The sequence below is a fragment of the Elgaria multicarinata genome, chromosome 1 (genome assembly GCF_023053635.1).
Source record: "Elgaria multicarinata webbii isolate HBS135686 ecotype San Diego chromosome 1, rElgMul1.1.pri, whole genome shotgun sequence".
Lineage (NCBI taxonomy): Eukaryota > Metazoa > Chordata > Lepidosauria > Squamata > Anguidae > Elgaria > Elgaria multicarinata.
The window spans coordinates 103,597,665-103,613,948 of NC_086171.1; the positions used below are offsets into that span (position 1 = coordinate 103,597,665).

Genomic DNA, 16,284 nt, shown 5'->3' on the forward strand with positions numbered 1-16,284 from the left:
GATTTTCGCAGGTCCTTTTCATGATGTTGTCCACCTTCCGCTCCTTCTGGTCATTTTCCCATTAAAAAAAAGACCCCCAAAAATCTGTTTTTTCCCTCCTACAGCGAAATGTGTCGCCATTGCCTGCTACGTACAAGGAAAGCAGCGCAATAAAACCACCCACTGAATGGGGCCCGTGGTCTTGGTTTACTTCCTTTTTCTTCAGCATGTGAAGGAAGAGGAAGCTGCTCATCCCTATTGTGGAACAGTAGCACGAGGCAAAGCAATGGGAGGGAAACATGATTCCCTCCCTCCCTCCCGTCTGAAGAAGCTCTGTATCTACCCAGAGATGAAATTGGGTTGCCTTGAAACAACGAAAACTTCTTGATCATTCTCAGTTTGTTTCTAAATGAAGTTGCACCAAAGTACACATGGGAGCACATCATTTATTTCAATATAAGGATGTATCAATTAAGTGATTGATTTAATAAGATTGTACTAAAAGAAAACATATCAATATTAATGTAGATGTAATGAATTCTACAGGTTTGCTGACAAGCTTGCATTACAAAGTTGTGCTGATAAATTTTCATGCATTTCTGTTTGGTACTGAGTAATCTAGACACCCACAGTGATGTGGATGAGAACCACTGAATCACTTTCAGAATACTTGGAAGCACAATTTCCCAACATTCCCTAGTTGACTTCTGCATTTGCTAGTTAACATTTTTACTGACAACTAATTTTTGTCAACCAAATAAAAAAATACAAGGAAATAGAGAAATACAAAGAAATCCTTCAACATCTTATGAAGTTCAACTTCTCCTCCCCACCCCCCATTTTTCCTTTCAGTAAGGATTTTGGGAGAAGTGCTTTCCGAAGAATGATGTACTGCAAGTAACACACACTAGCTTTTGAAATTAGCCATATTTTGTATGTGTTGGGGGAATCTTCCACACTGCTTCAAGGTACTCATGATAGTGTCCAAAGACACTCATCTAGAATCAATGATACGTCCTCTATATTCCAGTAATAAATTTACATCTAGTTTTCAAAAGTAATAAAAATGGCAGCATAACAATTCTTATATGCTATCAAAATCTTCCAAGAATAAACTATTACAAGATTCTGAAATCAGCTGAAGTATGGTCTGATTTTATGAAAACTTTGTTGACCTTCCTTGACAGTTTATATGTAATAATTCAAATCCAATTATAGAATACACCTGGGGATCCAACCCGACACGAACAGTTAACTTGTTTCAAAAAGCTAATCTTACACGCTTAAGGTACCCTGATTCCCCTGTAACTTAAACACTTTTCATCTATCAAAATAGAAAATAAATCGCCATGCACTTCTCCACGCACTCTTCAGACTGTTGCATTCTTTGATTATCTCGTAGTCACTTAGCAGAATTCAAGATGAGTCTTTCTCCCTTTAAACACAGATCTTTCACCCTTTTCAGCTCAAGGGCCAAATACAATTTCGGAGAAGTTCTTGGGGGGTTGCATTCCAGTGGTAGGTGTGGCAAAAGGAACAGGGCCAAAATGCCAGAAATACTAGCATGTTTTGTCTTAAAAACTCTTACTGCCAGTAACTAAGCCTTAGGAAAGGCATTTTAATCTATTAGAAAAAATGCAGGAAAAAAATAGGAAACCATCAAATGATCAGAAGTTGGGGGAAAGGGGGTGGTCATCTGGCGATCCCTGAAGGGCCAGCTTGGGGCCTGAGGTGGGCAAGATTTGACCTGCAGGCCTGAGGTTTAGTACCCCTGCCTTTAAAGGTGGTTGCCTCCTGTTTGTCATCACTGAACCACTTCCCTTACATCACAATGTTTACAAGAGCTGTTGTCTGTGATGGTTAACCCAAAAATAAGAGGAGCAACTTGTCAAGCCCAGGTAATTCAAGGAAAAACTGTGGGGCTAGAACTCAGCCCCATTATTTCTTTTTCTGCTGTGTGTGTGTGTTTCTGATCCAAAATGTGGTGTAGTTGATGCAATGTTAGAATGGGATGTAAAAAGTCTCAGCTGACAAGTCAATTTATTATCTGGTGAATCTATATTTATTTTTCTGAGAAGCATCTTTCACTGTCCTCCCCCAAAGTTTGGGAAAAACTTTCATTCAGCACAGCTTTTAGAAGAAGCTGCCAACTGAGTATGACTATCAGAATCTTTTATTCCAGGCTTATAAATAATCACTTTAAATAGCTACTTGCCTGTTTGCTTGTGGTAGGTGTGTGTGTAGAGACAGATTAGTAATTCTTGTGGAGTCATTTGCAATGCTGTTTTATCTTATTCTTTGAGAGAGTTTTATCTTATTCTTTGAGAGAGTTTTTCATTCAGTTTTTAGTTCAGGCCAGAGGATTGCATGTTTCCCCTCTCTTGTGAGACCGAGCCAAAGCTCAGTGTTAACAAGCAGTGTTAAAGAGCAAAGTAACGATGGGCAAATTTACCACAATAGAATACATTACAATACAAGAGGCAGCTGGACAAGCTGAATACAAGAGGCAGCTGGACAAGCATCTGTCAGAGATGCTTTAGGGTGGATTCCTGCATTGAGCAGGGGGTTGGACTTGATGGCCTTGTAGGCCCATTCCAACTCTGCTATTCTATGATTCTGTGATACTCAGAAAGTAATGAATTTGTCCATGTGAGCTCAGATGAGTGTTGTCCTTTAATACAAAAAGGCTTTAGAATTACCTGAAACCCTGGAAAGCTACTGCTGCCAGTCAGTGTCGATAATATTGGGCTAGATGGAGCAATGGTTTAACTCAGTATATCACAGCTTCCTATGTTGTTCAATGTATTCAAGTTTTTGCACATGTGCAATATCAAGGTGCATCTTGGGAGCCGTAGTTTGGAAAATGGTAGTGTAGTATATTGTCATGCATCGCCACATTATGTGCCCCCTTTCAGATTGGTTGTTTTCACATGGTCTTCATGCATGCTAATGTGATGTGATCTTTACTCACCATCACCAGTTGCCAGTATGAAGATGGACCCACAGAGTCCTCCTCCTGCTTGGAGTCAGAGTTCCAGCAGTAGCACAGCTGGTGATGACAAGGAAAGTAGCTAATAAGATCGCTTTAAGTAAGTTTTTAGGAGGTCTAGGTGGTAGGAACGATTGAAAATTTAAGGGGGAAATCTGTGTGTACTTTACTACACATGCACCAAAGCTTGCAATTAATTCTGGACTTAATAGCAAATTCAAAATACGTCGATCCAGGCTTTACGAACAGACAAATTTTGATCAATGAGCCAACTAATTATGACATTTGTTGGCATCACCAGATTGGGCACATGCTTTGTACATGGCTTCTTCGTAGATCTTGGATAGCACTTCTAGATAGCTGTCTTTGCCTTGAAACTTTGGAGATCTGATTCCAGTCAGAGTAGACTGTGTGCTATGGCTACATGGTCTGACACTATAAAAGCAGCTTCATATGTTCAGATGTGACTACAGGAGACTTGGGTTTTTCCCCCTGCTTAACAAGATCCAACTGTTTTGTCCTATTTTTTGTGAAAAAAGGAAAGGTGTCATTAGAATAGTGCAAAGACATAATGTGCGGTCTTACTTCAAGAAAGTATCTCAGAGGTCTCAGCCAGCATTACTGTGTAGCTGATAAAACGGCAATAACTCAAGAATCTGTGGTGGATTGGTCTGCTTTTATTAGCCTGCCAAACTAGATAATTGTTTGAAATAACCAAAAGTCATTTTGATTGCCATTGCAGCAATCATTGCCAAGGGTCTGTCAGCGTTTCCACTTTAAACCCCATATTTTCTGGGGTTTGTGAGCACATTGTTTCAATCTGGTCTGAAACTTGGCTTTCGTCTATTAGCTGATATGTTTTCTTTAGCAAATTTAATATAGTCAGCTGTTCCTTAACTTGTCGAGGTGGCCATTTTTCTTTTACTTAACTAGATAGGAATATTACTTTCCAGTCTACTGACTCCAATTAGATTTATGAAAACAAAAAACCCTGCTCACTTTAAAAATATGCACATTTCCATGTTTCGTTTGCCACAAGATCTTGCCTCAGAATGGTCTGCTGCTTTTCTTTGGTCAGTGATTGACTAAACACCACCTACCCCCCTCTCTTTACTCCTCCTGTGTGCATATTTTTCTTTAGTGTATTTGGAGTATTATTCATTTCAGCTGTTGCTCTCTTTCCTTTGCTGCACTCCATTCATACGCATCTCAGAAAGAACTGCTGCATTGAATTCCCATGGATTTGGCTTTACTTATAAGTAGCATTATGGATTTGAAGATGGTTATGATAAATATTTATATATATATATGTATTGAATTGTTCAAGGACTGAAACCTCTGCAGCCAGTATTGCTGTGAAGCCCTCGTCTTGATGCATCTTATTTTTTATCTTCAAGATTCTTGTGGTTGACACTTTAGTTCTACTTGATGTTGCTATGTGGAAACTAAAGGTACTTTCATGTTCTATTTTTAATTTATGGTTACAAATGAGAGGCAGAAGTTCAATTGGCCCAGCACTTAATTTGTGGGATTTCAGTACTTTTTCCCCTTTTTGTCACTTCCTGAAAGTCTGCCGCAGAGATATGAACCCAGAAACTGAAAATTGACTTCACAAGCTGTCGTTTAATCTTAAAATAGAAGGATCTTACGTAGGTTCTGATTCTCCTTGAGGATAGGCACAGAGTTGATCGAAGATGGTGTGGAAATGAGTCTGAATGATACATGTTCAGTAGCAAGTCTTCAAGAAGGACATCTGCTACTATTGCTCAGAAGGAAGTAGCTTAGTTGGTAATTTCAATAACTTGGACGAAGTGCAAGTAAGTGTAAGCTGAGGAAGCTGAAAGTGAGAAGTGGAAAATGAATGTGTTTAAAAAGCACCCTAGTCCTTCTTCTGCACTCTTTCGAAGATCTATGTCAGAGCAGGGTGGTGACTCTACTAAGGTCAGAGCTAGCTTGAAGGGCTATCATTGGTGCCACCAAGTGAAAAGCAAGAGGATGTATGAAGAAGGAGGTTTGGATTTTGGCAAGCTGCTTGGAACCTACCGGTGGCAGACTCATCCCAGACTTCACTGGAAGGTGAACAAGAGAGCAGATGCACGAAAGACTGCTGAACAGCCCTTGAGGGTGGACACTTCAATTGCTGATGGTCACAAGGAAGACCCAGAAGAGAAAGTTGCCATGCCAGCAACAAGGCCATTTCGGGTACCTTTCTGCAGGTCTATATCTGAACCTGCACCACATTGGAGAGAGAGAAGTACAAAACCACTTCTTCAGCCAGAGGGTGGTGAACAGGACAATTATTTCATTCGTGGCTTCTTCTCTACAATCTCCAGCAGCTTTTCTAAGGTGCTGAATCGCAAAGGAGAACAGAGTGCAACAATGACAAATGAAGGAGTGGAGAATGATGAGATGGATTTGACTGCAGGTATCACTGTCCTTTTGGCTTTCCTAATAGCTTTTTAAGGGCGAGCCAAGTTACTTGCTTCATAGGGATTGTGATAGCTTGAAGTATTTTTTTTCCTGGGAAAAGTTGAGGTTTTTTTCCTGCGCTTTGATTGGTCATTTTGGGAATCTAATGGTATGAAGAAGCTCACTTTGACATGATTTGCATGATCCATTAGCCCACCTTAATTTGTTTAAGCCACAGTCAGTCACAGCATGTATTGGTCCATGCCGGCCAGCATTTTGCAGCTTAGTTTTCCCTTCAATTATATTATTTTCTCAATAGTAATTCAGTGTTTGTAGCCATGTTTGGCCACTGGGATAACAGATATTGAATAAAATTATGTTTCTTAATGGGCCATCTAGTTGTGTAAAACAAAGTGAGCTTTTAAATCTCAGGCTCTTAATTGGTGTTGAAAAAAACGTGGCATTAAGATATTTGGTTGTTTAGGTTGAGGGCTTTTACTTGGACATTATGTTGTTAGAACAAGGTAATTAGTGACCATGTTTAACCCTGTGACTCTTAAACCTTGTGGCATTGGGGACCACTATGCTGATTTCATGGACCACCACATTTGGTATTGCCGTTACATGGGGTGACACTTGTTGAAAGCTGTATGCTGTGATCCAGCAAAACTATATGCACAGATGGAGAAGAACTAGATGTGCACTTCGGAATTTCTTTTAACTTTGCACTGTAGCAAAGAGGTAAGATGTAAGTTTAATTTTTTAACTGAAGACTGCTTCAGCATGAAGTGGAAACCCCAAAGAAACAAACTCTTCATTGTTCCCTATATGGTTTTCATTGAGGTCATGAGGGCCGCCTCAGTAGCAACTAGTAGTTCCTGAACCATGGCTGAGTTAGGCCCAAGGCCCAATTAACATTGTGCTCTCATCGCTTTGATAGAACACAGTAGACAGCCAGCTCATCAGTAACAAAACTGTTTTTGTTCTAAGTAATTATGTCTAATAAGGAGCTAGTGGGTTCAGAAGCTTGCAGTATTACTTAAACGGTTTGGATTAAGTTTTCGTGCTCTTACTAATCTGAGTTTCATATTCTTTCCACACGTCCTTCTCAATGCTGTTTTTATGCAAACTGAGAATGTTGTTCAGGGTTCGCTGCATGCTTATTGCATACACTTAAATTTTAAAAACTGAAACTGTAGTTGAGAAACTGCTAGCTCTCTGGACAACAAATAAAAGTACTGGAGCACAGTGTGTTAAAGGAGAGCAGATGCCAGGCATTTGTAAATGACATGATGACATTTAGAGCTTGCCACTGGGAAGCCAGTAAGCACAGAAGAAAATAAAGCTGTCTTTAAATTGCACCCTAGGCAGTGAAACTGATCCAGTTTATCATCTGATATCTGCAGCTTTGTAATCGGTCAGCTAAATTGATGTATGCTACGATTCCAAGCAGGGGAAAGTTGTAAAGGTTTGGCCAGTTGGGATTGAGGACAGTAAACATTCTCACAATAGATTCTTGGATCTTCACTGATAAGAGAATTGTTATTAAAAGAGAGAGGTTGTCTTTTGGGTTTTGCTTCCTATTTAGATTCCCAGCTGAAATCTAACTCGACCTAAGTTACTGATTAAGCAATGATATAAGCCTTTAAATTCTGACTTCAAAAACTGTCCTGAATACTTCTGATTATCACACTAAACTCCTAGAAACATCTGGAAGCTATTGAGCCCATTGCGGGATTGGTCCTCTACAATCAAAAAACCCTCTGATTATTATGAGAATGCTATGCTGACGTGGACATTTAAAACCTCTTAATCACAGTCCAGTGTGTAGTATAACCCTACAATTACTAGAAACCAAGTAGTAAGCATCAAATTAAATACTTAAGCTGTGCTTCAATTTATATATGAAACCATGTGTCTTTTTTGTTATTCGTAAATATTTCTAGAACTTCCAAATTAATTTTTGAACGCTGAGTATACAGTTTTTGTTATTTTATTATACTTATTTAATTATTCAAAGCAACAGTTCGAGGATGAAGGAGAGAAAGGCCAGGGAGGATTGCCAGGGTCATATATGTGTTAATGGTTTTTTAAAAAAAATTGTTTTATTGAAAACCCGTTAAAGTGAAGGACATAATTCCTAAAACTGGATTTAAATTAAATTAAATTAAAAAACAACAACTGATGAATATAGGAATGTAAACATTCTCTATTGAAGTAATTCCAGATCCTTAGTGAGGGGACTCATCCCCTTGTACAGGAGGCAAAGTCCAACAAATGTAGTTTCTCCTCCAATCCCCACCCCACCCCATCTTCTCAGATTGGTTCTGCATGCTGGCAGTGACACAGGGGTTTTCACTGAGCTTCAGTTGACTCAGCACAACTAGGTTCCTCCTCCTCTCAGCCTCATAATCAGGGATGGGGGCACTCAGACCACAACTTGAGATAAATTTGGCCAAGCCCGCACCCCTGGAGAATCAGGTTCTTTGTGTGCTTGTTGCTACCACTCTGAGAGCCCTGTCAGCAATGCTCTCCCATTGTAGCCACTCATTGATGTTTGCCCCAACCGCCTTTGACAGGGCAGGCAGAGGGGCAGCACTAGGGCTCCCCCTCAGGATCCTGGTGGCTGACTAAATCCTGGCATGTCAGAACTTAAGGGCTCCTCCATAGCTCATGTCATGTTGGAAATCATCCTCAAACAGTGCTAAGGAGGAAAGGAGTCTTCAGAGGGCCCCAACTAGCCCCCTACTAGCTCACCCAGACCCCTGAGTGCAGACCAGGCTTACCCTCAGATTCTCCAGTGAGTGCAGGATGTAATTGCTAGTTACCACCAGATGGGAATGGAACATTTTTACTGCAAGTCAGTCTCATTCCACATCTACTCATAAAAGGTCCATGAGGGCAAGAAGAATCATAGGTGCATAGGCACAGTGCTTCATGAGGTAGATCCAAGTGCAACTACAGGAAGGATTGCAGGTCCCATCATCCAGCTATTCTTCTTTTAGCTGCTCCAGCAGCAGGTCATCTACCTGTGACATCCCCAGTTCAGAGGGCAAGCTAGAAGGCAAGGAGGCTGCTGACTCCATTCCAAAGGAAGTATAAAAACACACACCCAAGTTTTCCTCAGGGTCTCCCAAAGCCACAGACTGTTCCATTCTATGATATGTTTTCTACATTAAGGCAGAATGGAACAGTCCCCTGAAGGGCTCACAAGGGGATCAACAGATATTATACCAGGCCCCACCTGCCCACGGGCCAAATTTGGCCTGCCAGGCCAACCCATCTCTTGAAGGGAGAAGAATCCCCACAGAGGTAGAGAATTCTCCCCTGTTACCTCCAATCAGTGATTGGGAATAACCATGGGGATTCTCCCTTAGCGAGCCACTCACTGTCACAAAGAGGGTGAGGATGATCAGCATGTGAAGTGGTTTACCGGCATCGCCTTCTCCCCAGGGTTGGCGAAGTTGTCCCATCTGATGCTTTGGCGGGAGGAGTGCTCTTTCAGCTGATGCCTTGTTTGGGGTCATGGCTTTGCTGTGCATGAGCTTTACCCAACCAGTGCCTCAGTCAGGGCGGTTTGATATGCCTTGCTCCTCCCTCCTTTGAGGAGGACACAGGTTGGTGAAAACACTTAGCATGCTGGGGGGCCTCCCAGTTTGTACAGTAAGCAGTGGAATAAGGGGGATCCCTGCTGTAATCTACTTCCAGTTGGTCTCAAAGGGTAAGAAGGTATAGCTATCTAAAGGAATGTCTCCTTCTAAATGTACCTGCGTGGATCCTGGGGTCATCTTTGGAGGCCCTCCAAGTGCTCCCCACATCAGATGGCTGCAAGGTAGAGGGCCTTTTCAGTTGAGGTGCCCCATTTATGGAACGACCTCCCCAAGGAGCTTTGCTTGGCACCTATTAACTATGCTGTTATCTTTTTGGTGCCAGATAAAGGCCTTTCTTTTCTTTCAGGCATTTTAGATTTTATGGTTGTTTTTATATATTTTATATACTTTTCCTGTGGTGATTTTTGTTGTTGTTTTGGATTGTGCTTTATTCTTTTAGCTGTTTGCAGTCTGCCCGGGGAATGTTTGTTATTAGCCAGATCAAAAATATAATAAATAAATAAGTAAATAAACACAAAAACATTTAGGGGAGAGTGGTGCAATGCACACAGAAAAGCAGAGAGTCTCTACTCCTAGAATGTTTGTGAGATCCAAAATTAATCTCTGTGCTTTATTCAAAACTCCTAGTATGAACTATCGTTGTGACTTAAAGCAGTCCTCACTGATATACATGCACTCTATGTCTGATTCTCTTTTCCCGAGTCTAAAGTATGCTTAGAGCTAGCTGCATGAAATGATCTATTTCATTCACAATGTTCACACGCAGGCCCTATTGACCTGAGTGATAGAAGATAGAATGTGCAAAGTTTAAAGGGAATTAGTTAGATACCAATTGCTGCTAGTCATTGACCCCTAGTTCCTAAAGGGAGGCAACATTCTGAAGTACTTTGTGAGTGCTTCAGATCAGGAAAGAGCTTGTTTCAGTAAACAAATGCTAAAACCACAAGCTCCTATATGAAGCTAAAGTAGTCACATCAGTAGAAACAGGATGGAGAAAGAGACAAGCAGGGGCAGCTTTCGGTCTTTCCTCTGTCGGCCTCTTTGGAACTTTCCACTCTTTTCTCTTTCTTAGCTCTTTTTGGAAGGTCAGTAAAAGATGGGAAAAGTTCCAGAATATAGGTACTTTGTTGTTGTTGTTGTTTTACTTTGATCTATTTTACGTTCCAGGTAGTGTTTTCAATGCTCCTTCAATAGAATTGGTCTTTTAATTCTGCCGGGATAACAGGAAATTGGAAACCAAATGAGGTTGTATCATCTAGTGATTCCTCTTGGCTGCAACAAGGCAGTTTCTTTATCAGTAATGTGATGATGGCATTTCCTGGAGAGTGTTGTCGTCCTCCTGCTTCCTCAGGACAAAGGAAAAACAAAATTGCACATACTTTGGCTGATGTTAAAGTTAACCACGCCATTTAATCAGTGTCTGCTGTCTGGTTTGACCTTAGCTGTGCTTAATGTTGCTGTGGCAATCTTGCTTTCCTGGAGTTCTATTTATAGATTTTTATAAAACCAACATACTATTTTTATAGCAATCTCACAACCGTGCTGTCAGCTTGTCACCACCTGTATACATTGCCAGTATAAAGTCTTCAGAGTCAATTCCTAATAACATTGTGCAGTTACATTATTATTGATTTTGTGCATTCCTACTCAAAAGAGGCAACATTATCAATTTTCACTTTAAGCTCTTTAGGGAGACCTAAACGTTTTGAACCTGCTATGCATCTGGGACTCCATTTTTTAACCCAGAAAGATGTAAAATGTTGATGTATAATTTGGTATTATTCCATCTGGTGGTAACTAGAACTCTCTTCCCTTCTCAGTTTTTGCAAACGTATCCATCCCTGTGCTAGAGTCAAGGGGGTTTGCTTAGAAGTAAATATGAAAATCTGTTAAAATTGGTTTAAAACTAATTTTAACACGTTACTGTAGCTTAGAGGTAAGTGTGGCTGCGTGTGCACCATGTTGAGAATTGCGAAGGATGAAGTACTTTTTTAAATTACTTTTCAAAGAGTCCTTCTAGCATCCAGCTGGTTTAGGATGTTTTGCCACTACTTTCCCAAATCCATTTTAGTACTAGATAATGATGGCCTGGGAGGAAGTGCAGGCGTGGGTTGCTAGTATTAATAATAGGCAAAAGCACTTAATGCTTTCATTGGAAGGAGTAGCAGTGAAATAACTGGCAATTATTGATACTTAAAATACTAAGAGGTATATTGAGAAATTGCACAAAATCAACCCATGTTAGCATTCCCTTTGTTAGAATTATATTTAGAATTCTTTGCTTCTAGAGGAAAAAAGGTAAATTGTGCTATTCTATCTATATCAATATAGTTTTCAAGCATTTTCTGACTCCAACCACAGTGCAATGTTAGCCAGGTTGGGCTGATTTTATGACTTGAGGGGGCTTTACATGGCTGTCTGCAATGCAATTTATAGAAAGGCTGCATGCTCTAAAATGGCAGGTGTGAACTCAAGCTAAGTTAGAAATCAATGCTTGTTGATTGTATTTTGAATCAGATGTTTGTAGACATTGACTTCTGGATAATTCTGTCCAAAGACCTTTTTTGTACCTCAAAACAGAAAACAAATGACAGTCATCTCCTATGTATTTTTACTAGGACCCAGAGGTAGATTATGGCCCCCTCTGGAGTCTGCTCTTGCAAATAACTACATTTTGCTGCTCCAGTCTTTCTTTTAAGTTAATAATATATTTAGTTGAAGATACCTTGTATTGCATCTGCTCATCTCTTTACAGACCCAAGACTTTCTCATGTGTGCTCCGCCCATATTGGTGTTTGTCATGAAAGAATAAGTATTTGATATCAACAAAGAATTCAGAAGAAAACAATGAATTTGTGCTTCTCTCTTCCTTATCTGGAAAACATGTTGGCTGGATCTAGATTGTCTAGGGAAAAGGAAAAGAAACTACCACTATACACACAAACTCCTGGTTTGGTGTGCGAGGCCCACTGAGATGGTCTTCCTGTCAAAGAAGAGTTTCTGCCTCTCTGAACCTGCTTGCCACTTTGCAGTAGAACATGGGTTCATCTCCCAAATTTAAGGGAGAATTTCCAGGCTCTGAAAATGTGAGTTGTCTCATCTCATCCCTACTGCCTTTTAAGTCCAGTGCATTGGCATGCTGGGGAGAAGGAGGATCCCCTATGTTACCAAATGTGCTCCTCTAGGCACGAGTACAAACTCGTGCATGTTCTCAAGATACACATATGTTAAAGGCAGGACAGGGGTGGGTAGAAAGTAGATCTACAGGTATTTTGGACTTGTACTTTGGACCCAACATCCCTGACCATTGCCCGTCTGCTTCTTGGAGTTGAAATCGAAAACATCTGGGAATCTACCTTCTGTCCTTCTCTGGAATAAAACATACATGTAATGTATGGGCCGACAGCTAGATACAAAGAGGGCAAGAATGAGGGACTAGACAAATAAGGAGCCTTAACAGTATTGGGAGAGGTAAAGAAAGGTCTGGAGTAAGCTTGCAAGGGCAGGGAGAAGAAGAGGATTTCTCCCTGAGGAATGGAAGGGGGTAGGGGGAAGGAGGTGAAATTTCAAGGGTGTGCAAAAATCGTTTTACTGGTCCAAGGCATATTGAAGTTCCTTTCTTGAAAAGCATTGGAAATAGGGACAATCTTGTATTTAAAAAAGGTATTTCTAAAGGAATTATACAATATACGATTGAAGCAACTATACAATATAATAACGATCAAACAAATCTTTAGAACATTATATTGGTTCCTTCCCTCCTTTGGTTTCTTAGTTTACATTACCTGATATTCATTCATTTACCTGTATCAACTGAGCAATGTACAAAATCCCCTCTTAATGTTCTAAATTTGTGAACTTTCATGTTTTCATGGGAAAGTGCACAATTCCCAATGTTTATGCACATTCGTAAGTCAAGTCACATTAATTTTGATATATGCACATATGCTAAATATATGTGTTTGTTTGTATTCTTAAGTCATCCTACCTAGTGGGAAGATGAAGGTTTTGCTGTTTTACAGGAAGTGTGCTTTTGATTAAGTGAGATCATTTTAAAATATTATATAAATCAAAGCCTAGAGTAGATACAATACTACTGATCTCTAAGGAATTGGCTCATGCACTTAATTCCCTTCATTTCCCCTGAGTGATATTGCCCTTTCTCTTTTCTTCCTGGCATTAACCCTGGATTTGTGTTAAACCAGAAGACTGAAACTCTAGTTTGAAGTCAAACCATGGTTTTGAGGGAAACTGGTTGGCGTTAACTGGGGTTATATCACCACACATGTAATGTGAAACAGTGGTTAACACAATGAAGGGAAAGGAGATGAGAAGTTACTCTGCAGTGATTCGGAGGAGGATATATGTAGGAGATCAAGGATATATGTAGGAGATCAAGGTTACGAGATCAAGGATATGCTCTTGATCTCGTAACCATAGTTAGCAGACTGGCAGCATTGTGTCTTCACTGACCACCATATGTATGTGTGTGTAGGACAAGATTGTTAGGCTCAGAGGAGATACCTGGTGGTCCAAAGTATGTAGTTCTTTGGTTTAAGACCCTTAATTGATTAATACTGTGCGCATGTATATTTTTAGCTTAAGTATAAATAGAATGAGAAGCTGGTTTGGTAAGAGCTTTCATCAGATACTTGAATCTCATAATCTGAGAAGAAGAGGTGTAAGGAGACTTACTTATTGTCTTTGCTTAAAAGAACAAAACTCTTACTCCTATGCCTGGATGGCTTAACAGACCCTGTGAATGTGGGTCTTTTTGAGTCTAATGATTTGCAAAGAGATCCAATGACTTTGTGTTGTAAATCCTAAACGGGTGGAGCCAAATGGCAAATAGAAGCTTGTTTGTCTTTCCCATGAGGCAGTTTACTCTTTTTTCTCCTATTGATGGCATGGCCCTTCTGCATAGGAATAGAAGCAGCTTTTACTTTCTTAAATAATTTGGAGAAGTGTACATCACAAACACCTTCATGTGGTGCATCTTTTACCCATTCCTGTCTTCTGCTCTGTGATCTGTATTCTCTGGCTTTATTTGTTATGATGTTTTTTTCTGTGGGTGGCTGCTGTGTGGAAAAAATCCTGCATTGGGTCAAGAGTTGAATTTGATGACTGCCTGGTCCCTTCTAGACTTGTGGTTCTGTGTCAGAAAGGAAGAGGTGGTTATGATATCCTGTATTGCTGAGAGACTGCATAGCTTTAGAATTGTTTCCTCTATAAAATAATCGACTCAAAAGAAGAAGTTGAACTAGGGTTTTATATAAATGATCACCATCTAATCCTATGAATTTTTATTATTTACATTCCTGTCACTACCCTGTGGATAGGTTAGGCTAAGAGATAGTCAAAGGTCACATAGTGAGCTTCATAGTTGAGCAGGAATTTGAACCCAAGTCTTCCTAGTAGCGGTCCAGCCTCCTGTCCAATATCACATGCTAGCGCTTGCGGTGCTGGAAAGCCCTAGGACTCTGGTCCTGGGAGATTTCAACATCCGTGCTGAGGCTGCCTTAACAGGACCAGCTCGGGACTTCATGTCCTCCGTGACAGGCATGGGGCTGTCTCACTTTGTCACCAGCCCAACACACAGGGCAGGGCATACCCTCGACTTGGTCTTTGCCTCAGGGTGTGAAGGGGGTGGTCTGGATACTGGGGGGATTGTCATGGTGAGACCACTTCATGGTGAAGTTTAGTTTCATGATGCCAGTCGCTCCCTACAGAGATGGTCCTCCAGAGACTTATGGAATCTGAGTGATTCCTGAATACTTTGGGGGAATTTTCAGTAGCCAGAGCCAGTAATTCTGTTGAGGCCCTTATTGCACTATGGAACGGCGAGGTGTGAAGGTCCATCAACACAATCGCTCCTGAGCACCCTCTTCGATATTGTGTTGCTCAGAAGACTTCCTGGTTTACCAAGGAGCTCTGGGCAATGAAACAGGTCAGAAGATAGCTGGAGCATAAATGGTGTAAGACTCATCTTGAAGGTGACTGAACACGTGTAAGAGCATACAATCGTGCCTACTGTGTGGTTGTGAAGGCATCAAAGAAGGCTTACTTTGGTGCCTCCATCGCATCCTCAAGCTGTCATCCAGCTGAGCTTTTCTGAGTGGTCCAGGTTTTACTTACACCTAACCCACCTAATCCAATACTGGAACCCTCGGAGGCTCTCTGTGATGAGTTTGCAAGACACCTTCTTGCTGACTTGAATGCCGCTATTGATTCAGTGCCTGTTGAGGTGTCCAGTGCATCATCTTATCCTGTTCTGTGGGATCAATTTCAGGTTTTGGAGTCTGAGGATGTGGACAAGACACTTGCATCTGTTTGACATGCTCTCTCGACCCTTGTCATGGCTTATTCGAGTTAGCCGTGGGGCAGGTTGGGGGGCTGACCGACTAGATCAGGGGAGTGGTGGTTGCATCTTTGCATAATGGGGTGGTCCCTACTGCCTTGAAGGAGTCAGTGGTGCGACCACTCTTAGAAAAACCCTCCCTTGATCCAAAGAACTATGCTAACTATCGTCCGGTTGCAAGCACACCATTTTTGAGTAAGGTGCAGGGAGTTCCTAGGAAGGAAATTCCATAAGCGGTGTTCAGTTCCTATCTTTAGTTTTATACCGCCCAACTAGAACCTTGCTACGTAAATAACTGTATGCTTTCTTCTGTTCTCCATCTTCACAATTGACTGACAAATCCATCAGTCAATCTGTTTTCTTTCAAGTGTATTAGATAGGGGTGAGGATGCCAATGTGCAGAGCAAGACCACTGCAATAAAACTTTGGGTGACTAGAAGAGGGCAATTGTGATTTTATTGTTTAGCAATAAGCCATAAGAAAAAGAAGAAGGAACATTTAGAGTTAAGCCACAGATTTAGCTCTCAGTTTCCTGGTCACTAGAACAAATAAGGAGATATACAAGGTAATGTATTTTCCATTACCAAACAACACAAAACACATACGTTTAGTAAGTGTAACAAAATTCTTTATGAGTGTAAACTCTGACAAATATTTTTTTCATGTGGCTCTTTATACAGAAGACTTTACCAAGAAGAGGCAACACAATGGACAATATCCTCAGTGATAGTTTTACAAAACACATTACAGATACTCTCCAGTGGTAATTTTTATTATGGCATTCCAAGGAAGCAGAGGACATAACATTAAATTTTAATTCTGTAAAAGCATTTGTATGTGAAGCTAAACTAGTAAGATCCAAATAACTGACTTCCTGATGATCTAACTTGATACATGGGTACAATCTAGAAAATTTAGAAGAATGACTAATTAACATG

The 16,284-nt window shown here is 40.7% G+C and overlaps 1 protein-coding gene across 8 annotated transcripts in view; it reads left to right on the forward strand.

Annotated features, from left to right (window-relative positions):
- Positions 1-16,284, forward strand: part of RASAL2 (RAS protein activator like 2) — a 254,018-nt gene that overhangs the window by 78,874 nt on the left and 158,860 nt on the right. For 3 of the 8 annotated variants that reach the window (XM_063134239.1, XM_063134248.1, XM_063134257.1), the window contains exon 1: positions 4,852-5,393. The exons of 2 other annotated variants lie outside the window; for them this stretch is intronic. In XM_063134239.1, coding sequence (XP_062990309.1) covers positions 4,880-5,393 — 514 coding nt within the window. In that variant the 5' untranslated portion in view covers positions 4,852-4,879. Of the gene's footprint in view, positions 1-4,825; positions 5,394-16,284 lie in introns of those variants that run through there. 3 more of the 8 variants (XM_063134231.1, XM_063134264.1, XM_063134290.1) reach the window with 2 other exon arrangements.